We start from the raw sequence: 8,490 nt of genomic DNA on the forward strand, positions 1-8,490 counted from the left end.
ACAAGCCCATGTACCTTGCTCGTCCCTAGCGCATAGTCTATACTTCTTTTTTCTAATCTTAAACCCCTTCTTTCTTTGTCCTTTCCTGAAGAAAAAAAAAACCTGGCGAGTAAGAGGAGAATTAAACTTCCTAAAACATAAACATGAAAAAGCTAAACTGGCGAGTCTAAACATGAAAAGCTAAATTATGGCTACATAAAGAAGAAAGACGAATCTAATTGCAAATTATGTAGGAGGAAAACATAGATGGATTTGTAATTTAGCTTTGCATATGCACGTGTAGCGACGACTGACAAATACAATTATACTCAGATGTCATTGTGTGTTTTTATTCTCAAACATATTTGCAAATAATATTTGCATATTTGCGTGGTCGTTTGGGGATTGAAAGTCTATTGATACATACTTGATGTGACTGCCGCAAGTTAGATTCTTGTCCATTGGCTTTGCTTTGAGATGCAAACCTGTGAATCCCCTGTCGATCGCGGATGTCTTTTGTTTTTTGATGGCTCGATCGTGAACTGAACAGTATATACTAGTAGTATATATATCGTAGTAGATCATGACATCATGTATGTGTCCTGGTTGGTATCCAGAAGCTCTTTTTGTCGTCTGACATTAAGGTACTACAACCGTTCAGTTGTGGGGAACAAGGGGATTCACAGATTAAACTCGCTTAGTTAAAGATAATCTATCTCCAATCTACCATATCTTTACTATTATAAAAATTAAAAATATTTTTATTAAATTTTGTCACGTAATCCGTGTTTGAGTTGGTTTTCGAAGATGGTTCGGCCCCTTTTGACGTTTCGTCCGTTTCTCGTCACGCTGGTTCCGTCCGATTAAATTCATATCGATCAATCTTTTTTTTTCTTTCCAACGTCAGCGTTCGAGTCTGCATCGGTTGCGAGCGAACGAGAAACCGTGTAGCTTCCGGTATTTTTGAAGCGAGCGCCGTCGTTGTCAGTTCAACTCCTAAAACCATCTCCCCTCCGCCACCGTCGCATCGGCGCCTTGTCTAGTCGCCGTCTTCGTGCTGCCCGGGAGCAGTAACAACAGACTGTTGGCCCAAGGAAATTGGGCTAAGCTTTCGCTCGGAACCCCCTACCGCCGTGGTTCGTCGCCTAATCCGAAACCACCATCTAAACATCAGCGGCACATGGCTTCCGCCACACCCGACCGACGTCCCTCCGCCGGCCATCTTCCAGTCCTGCCAACGACAAGACTGCCACCACACCACACCGACGTCCTGCCATCGGCCGACTTCATTGAACCACCATCCTTGAGAGCTGGCTCAGGACCCCTCCGTTCCACCACCCGCTGCCCTCCTCACCAGATCTGACCGAAGGAGAACCTGGGACTGGGTGGCATTGCTTCGGCAACCTGAGCTTCTCCCGCTGACAAGCTACCACCTCAATCCAGCCTACAAACTTCCCGCAAAGAAAAGGAGGAGCACCAGGAAGGTCGAGGGTGCCGACCAACAACGAAAAAGATGACCCACCACCGCTAGCTCCTGTTGCACTACCATCTGGGCCTGCACCGACACCGGAAACGCTACCGCTCCGGCTCTAGCGCCGGCGCCCCCTTTGTCCGGCTTCCTTGATCCACCTAGCCGCGCCGCGCCGCCCACCTAGCCGCAGAAGGCACCGTGACAGCTTCCCAGCTGCCCGGCCGCTGAGGCCTGGCCACGCCATCTCGCGCCTGCACCAGGCCTCGCCGTTGCTAGTCGGAGGAGGCGTAGGGCGGCTGCTCGTGCTGGGGGCGGAAACCGTAGGTGGGCTACGGAAGGCTTGTCGGCGGAGTAGTGTGGGGCATCGTAGGAGGTGGAGGGAGCGGAGCAAGGGTAGCCGGACTCGTCGGAGGGTCGGAGCGGGCGGCCATGGGGCGGCAACGCCGCCGGGCAGGCCACACCCCTGAGCCGCCGCGCACCTCGTTCACATCCACCTCCGCGTCCAGGGCGGCCGCACACCTTGCTGCCACGCACCACCGAGCCGCCACCGCCACCCCTAGATGGTTGATAATGTCACAACGTGTCTTTACAAATCACTAGCTCCATTTTTACCTCCTGTCCACTGTCCACTTCATTCTTTCAGTGGAGAAAGATAGCTTCAGATCTCCGTGATTGCTGTATTTTGGAACCGAGGGAGTGATGACCAGAGTTTACATTACCGTTTCCAACATGAGAACCGTTTTCGATAAAATGGGCCACGAAGTATACTCTTGATCTGGGTCTAAATTTCTATAGTATCACCCTCTTAAAGACCAGTTTACCATTGTTGACGAGCCCAACAAGGCATATATTAACCATCGAAAGTAGCCCAATTAAGAAATTGCGGAAAAAATAGGCCCAGTCCAATTAGCCCATTCTATATAATCCCCAGCCGCCCACTTCTTCCGCCCTTCACGCATCTAGGGTTTCGCCGCCGCCTCTTCGTCCCCGCCGCGACGATGGTACGCTCCTCGATCTCGCGCCCTTCTCTCGTGGAATCCATGCCGGCCGGCCGACGTTTCGCTGATGTGATCGCTTGCTTGTTTCGTTTCGCCGCAGCCGTCCCACAAGACCTTCCGCATCAAGAAGAAGCTGGCGAAGAAGATGCGCCAGAACCGCCCCATCCCCTACTGGATCCGCATGCGGACCGACAACACCATCAGGTGATTTGATTTGCTTGCTCCCCTCCTTCTTGCTAAGTCTTTTGCTCCTCCCGCGTTCGATTCGGCTTAGGCATATCTGCTGAGATGTCGTGGTTTGGTTTGTGTTGTTCAGGTATAACGCGAAGCGCAGGCACTGGCGCCGCACCAAGCTTGGGTTCTGAGCAGGAGGTGGCACCGGCTGCTGCCTGCGGATTTTGTTTTATGGATGTTTCAGTGTTTATGCAAGCTTAGGATGTGATTCCATGATGCTTTTTATTAAGGTTTTCTGAAATGTTAAGGGTAGTAGTACTCTGGTTTACTGAGGATACCATGCTATGCTGTGCTGAGTAAAAGAACCATTCTAATATATCTGCCTTGTTGAAGTTATTTCTCAGGCTTATTCTGTTTCATTTTTAAATTTGTTATTGCATAGCTGGAGAGGTGAATTGTTCTCAATATCGTTGGGAGTATGATTGCTCTATTGTTATTCTATTGGGCTGTTGTTAGAGTAGAGTAGGCACATCCTACCAAAAGCTTTCCGTCACAAAATATAGCAACCTAGGATTGGATTAGATGCGGGGTTTGTCTATATTTGTTGGACTAGGACGTGTCTAATCCAGTTATAGGTTGGTATATTTTAGGATGGAGTGGGATCCTTATGCAGGTCAAGCTGTTGGTATAATTCTTCTGTGTGTATGGAGTTTATGTGGATTACGTGGTTTTGCAATGGTCCTTATAGGAAAACAAACTAATGCTGTGCATCTACCATTGGTACAATTCTATGCAATTGAAGCTAATGCAACTTATTTTCTGACTGTAATAATGTTGCAAATTGTGATTGTCTACGAATTGGCAACCATCTTTCTCAGATAGTTACTAGATCTCTTTATTGAACAATGGCCTCATTGGGACTGCTTGAAATATATTATTCCCCTGATTATCTACTTGATCATAGGGATAAATTAAATATTTTTAGAAACAAAATGAACAAATAGTTTAGAACATGAGGGCTACACAATGCAGTAGAAAGTGTTTGAGAAAGCATATTTTTAGAAGTGTGGAGCAAACACTCCACGGCCATATCTGCTGGAGTGTACATTTTTGGTCGTACAACAGTAGTGGAACCCTTTTTTTTTTTTTGCTGTGTTCTACTTCTATCCATGTTAAACTGAAAGTAGTCAATTCATGTGCTTGTTAATACCAACATGAGTTCTGTATCAATCATAGAAGACTTTGGTTATGTTTGGGCTTTATATTTCCATGCTGTAATGCTTGTGTTCTGCTGTGAACTATGGTCATTTGACCGAGATATGCACTAAGGGATCGTTTATGCTTGTTTCATTGGTGTGCTATTCTACATGAGAATACATGGATATAATACATGGCGAATCCTCGCCAACTCGCGAGCTTCGTTTGAACGGCGAGCTTAGGGATTCTGATCCCGCAATTAAAAAAAATAAAAATAAAAAACAAAGAGAGGGAGAAAAGCTTCGGCCTGAAAAGGCCGTGGCCTGGTAACCTGAGTTGGGCCCTCTCAGCCCATGGGTTGCTGACGGGACCGGCCCATATAAGGCCACCTATTTCAGCCATCGGCCCATCATCATCCATCCAAAGGGCCCAACAATGGCAAAAAAAAAAAACACGTCGGCAGTGTAGTTTTGTGAAATTTTAGGACCATAATATCTACCACGTGCCAAAATACATGTGGTTTTGTATAGCTTGAACCTAGGATTTATTGAAATTCACCTTCCTTTTTTTAAGGGAAAACTTTGAGCACCCGCCTCCCCCAGGCCGGGCCCACTTATATCTGATATCTTTCATAGGTCATAGACTGCCCTCACAGGCCAACACATGTCTTTTCTGCACACTTTGTCCTCACTCGTGTGCACCCGGGAAGAATTTCCCGGTCGGTCACCCATCCCAAATTGCTCCAGGCCAAGCACGCTTAACCCTGGAGTTCTTTGGAGATTGGATTCCGGAAAAAATGTTGCAACTTGTTGATATGAGTATTCTATTAATCCTATTAAGCCCTAGGCCGGGATGTTACACCCTCACCCCCTCAAGAGAGATCGACGCCCCCGTCGATCAACCCTAGGCCAGAAACGTCCTCTCTTGGCCACGTTCATGTGTCCAGTGCCAGCGCATGTGCCATGCTGTGTAACCACTCCCGGTCTACACCAGCCATGCGCACCATGCCTGCGCAACTGCGACACACACGCTCGTGAAACCGCGAGAGTCGGCTCTGATACCATTTTGTAACGTCCCGCCTCCCCCAGGCCAGGCCCTAGGCCGGGATGTTACACCCTCACCCCCTCAAGAGAGATCGACGCCCCCGTCGATCAACCCTAGGCCAGGAACGTCCTCTCTTGGCCACGTTCATGTGTCCAGTGCCAGCGCATGTGCCATGCTGTGTAACCACTCCCGGTCTACACCAGCCATGCGCACCATGCCTGCGCAACTGCGACACACACGCTCGTGAAACCGCGAGAGTCGGCTCTGATACCATTTTGTAACGTCCCGCCTCCCCCAGGCCAGGCCCTAGGCCGGGATGTTACACCCTCACCCCCTCAAGAGAGATCGACGCCCCCGTCGATCAACCCTAGGCCAGGAACGTCCTCTCTTGGCCACGTTCATGTGTCCAGTGCCAGCGCATGTGCCATGCTGTGTAACCACTCCCGGTCTACACCAGCCATGCGCACCATGCCTGCGCAACTGCGACACACACGCACATGTCTTTTCTGCACACTTTGTCCTCACTCGTGTGCACCCGGGAAGAATTTCCCGGTCAGTCACCCATCCCAAATTGCTCCAGACCAAGCACGCTTAACCCTGGAGTTCTTTGGAGATTGGATTCCGGAAAAGAAGTTGCAACTTGTTGATATGAGTATTCTATTAATCCTATTAAGCCCTAGGCCGGGATGTTACATTGGATGGATCATGGACAGAGACAATGTAGCTAGGGGGTGTTTAGATGGGGCTAAAACTTTTTAGCCCATGTCACATCGGATGTTTGGACGCTAATTTGTAGTATTAAACATAGACTAATAAAAAACTAATTTCATAAATGAGAGCTAATCCGCGAGACAAATTTTTTAAGCCTAATTAATCCATAATTATTAAAAGTTTACTGTAGCATCACATTGTCAAAATCATAGCGTAATTAGACTCAAAAAATTCGTCTCGCGAATTAGTCCAAGGTTATGAAATAGGTTTTGTAATTAGTGTATGTTTAATACTTCAAATTAGTATACAGACATTCGATGTGACAGAGACTTAGAATAAGTCCCTGGAAACCAAACAAGACCAAGTGGCAACTGTCAATGAGCAGCACTGTAGCCATCTCCTAAGAGCATGTACAATAGCAGACTATAAGCCTAATATAAACATATTTTAAGAAGATAAAAGAGAATAGCAATGAGCTACATATTTGTTGTCAGCTACAACACGGACTCCAAAACACAGTGTGTGTGACAGGTAGGACTATGCGTCAATAGTGTAGTATATGTTTATAGGTAACTATTGTATGAATTGGCTATTAAATTGATTATAGATGATTTGGAGTTAGTAGTTGGCTATATTACTAAACTTGGTCTAATAGGAGGAACACTCAAATTATGGGGATAATGACAGCACAGGACAGGACACACAAGGGATGCTTCTGTCTCTCAAACACATCATGCATGCAGTGATGCAGATGACTCCTCCATTGTCTTTCTCAATCATGTGCCCCTTGACAATCTGAGGCCAATGAGATCAGAAGAACTCAAAAGCCACACTCCTAACTACTGCTCCCTGTGTGCATCTCCATGGATTTGGCTGGCCCCAACAACTCGAGGAACAACAGGTTTTGTGTCCTTCTGGCGACTTACCTTTCCTTTCTGCACAAAGACTGGGACAGCAAACTGGCTAAAAGCAAAGAATCTGTGTCATGGATGTCACTGGTGACTCGTTTACATGCTCATCAAATCGGAATCAAAACAAATGCAGCTATGGAAAACCATCCTAGGTACCTTTAGTAACAGTAACATAAGCAGTGACAAATGCTGCTAGGGGATTAGTACCACTTACTATCAGTAACAAATCACTAGCTTCATGTTTACCTGCAGTCCACTTCATTCTTGCAATGGAGAAAGATAGCTTCATATCTCTGTGATCACTGTATTTTGGGACAGAGGGAGTAATACATTGGCTACGTTAGTTCAGACGACGTGAAAGTTCAGAGATTTAGGATGTGCATGGACAAGATTGAATGTCCGGTGATAAAATGGGAAATGATTCAGCAGAGGAAGGAATCAAAAGATCGAGTGGTGTCACACGATTCAGAAAACGCAGATAGGAGCAGCAGCTTTCGCACCGAGTTCGAGCCGCTGGCTGAATCATGCCCAGCGCGACACGCAGACATGAATGCAAGCTGCAGCAGGCAGGCAACAGCAAACATCACTGGTCAAGACTCAAAAGAACACACTCTTTGATTAGCCTCCAATAGAATCAAAAGTACCTAATACATGGTGCATTGGTGACCAGGGTTTACGTCACCGTTTCCAATATGAGAACCGTTTTCGATAAAAAAAAACTGCTGATTTTTGGTCAACTCCGTACGAAAACTAGCTGAAATCGATCGGTTTTCACAAACTGGATCCTAGCGGTTTCACAAAAATTGATCAAAACTGTGAACCATGGTGGTGGCATTGCAGAGACGCTGTCCTAAATAGGATTTAATCTTTCGGTTTAGTCATTTATATAGGGGTGGACAATTTTAGAAATTTCGGTCCGAAATTATATGAATTTTTAAATAAAATTTAATTAAATTTGAACAAAATATTACCAAAATCACGAAAATGAAAAAAAAATCAGCCGAAATAATATTATATCGAGGGTCTGAAATTTCGAACCCTGGTCCTAAACCTCTGAACCTAAACACAACCACACGGTCCAATCAACCAATCCCGGCCTGAACCTGAAACTGGGGTGATTGACAGAAACACACAATGCCCTGCAAGTTTCAGGGAGAGGCTGACCGGAATTGGCAAGTCATGTGGAGGCACATGCCGGCCATGATGAGGTGCATCCTCCCTAGATACTACTCTCGTATCGTCGTCGTCGTCGTCTTCATGTTACATGTTCATGTCACAACACTCGCAATCACAAGCGCACAAAGAAAGGACGCCCGCATTACTCTGATGATATGATCGGTTCTTGCAGCAGCTACTCCCTCCGTCCCAAAAGAAAGACAAACCCTGTATTTTTGTGTCCAACTTTAACTGTCCGTCTTATATAAAATTTTTTTATAATTCGTATTTTCATTGTTGTTAGATGATAAAATATTATTAATATTTTATACATGACTTGTCTTTTTAATTTTTTTTCATAATTTTTTCAAATAAGACGAACGGTCAAACGTTGGACACGGAAATTATGTTTGTCTTTTTTTTTTGCGACGGAGGGATTATAGCATACGCCATGATCGATCACCACGTTAATTATCTGCCGTTTTCGGACGCTTGCGAGAACAAGGCGCCGCCCCTGGCCTACTTGGAAGAGTCAAGCTTAGAGGAGAAGAAGAAAAAAAATTTCAGGTCGTGGCATTCGTCATGCTTGAGGAGGGACACAGAACTCTATCCAATCATCATCATACTAATCAACCTCTTGTCTGAATATGATTGCTTCAGGGATTAAGATAGCAAACTCTGGAGAGCGTCATTAATTGGTTCGTTTTTTCAGTTATGAATCATTCAGAATCTTCAGCTTGGTGGTGCACTGGTGCATAAACTACTGTAATGCGGATTGGAAGATCGGAAATGCAACAACTATCTCAAAAGAATTCTCATACGCTGATCAAGAGCAAATCCGAGATCAGGA

The 8,490-nt window shown here is 45.8% G+C and overlaps 1 protein-coding gene across 1 annotated transcript; it reads left to right on the forward strand.

Moving 5' to 3' along the window:
- The first annotated feature begins 2,399 nt into the window (after nt 1-2,399).
- On the forward strand, nt 2,400-3,046 carry LOC4331011 (60S ribosomal protein L39). The gene is made up of 3 exons (NM_001416993.1): nt 2,400-2,451; nt 2,549-2,652; nt 2,765-3,046. The coding sequence occupies exons 1-3, from the start codon at nt 2,449-2,451 to the stop codon at nt 2,811-2,813; spliced, it is 156 nt and encodes a 51-aa protein (NP_001403922.1). The 5' UTR covers nt 2,400-2,448; the 3' UTR covers nt 2,814-3,046.
- The last annotated feature ends 5,444 nt before the right edge of the window (nt 3,047-8,490 follow it).

Source organism: Oryza sativa, chromosome 2 (assembly GCF_034140825.1).
Source record: "Oryza sativa Japonica Group chromosome 2, ASM3414082v1".
Taxonomy (NCBI): Eukaryota; Viridiplantae; Streptophyta; class Magnoliopsida; order Poales; family Poaceae; genus Oryza; species Oryza sativa.

Coding starts and splice junctions, on each gene's coding strand:
- LOC4331011 (NM_001416993.1), top strand. Junction 2,653..2,764: donor CGGACCGACAACACCATCAG/GTGATTTGATTT, acceptor TGTGTTGTTCAG/GTATAACGCGAAGCGCAGGC.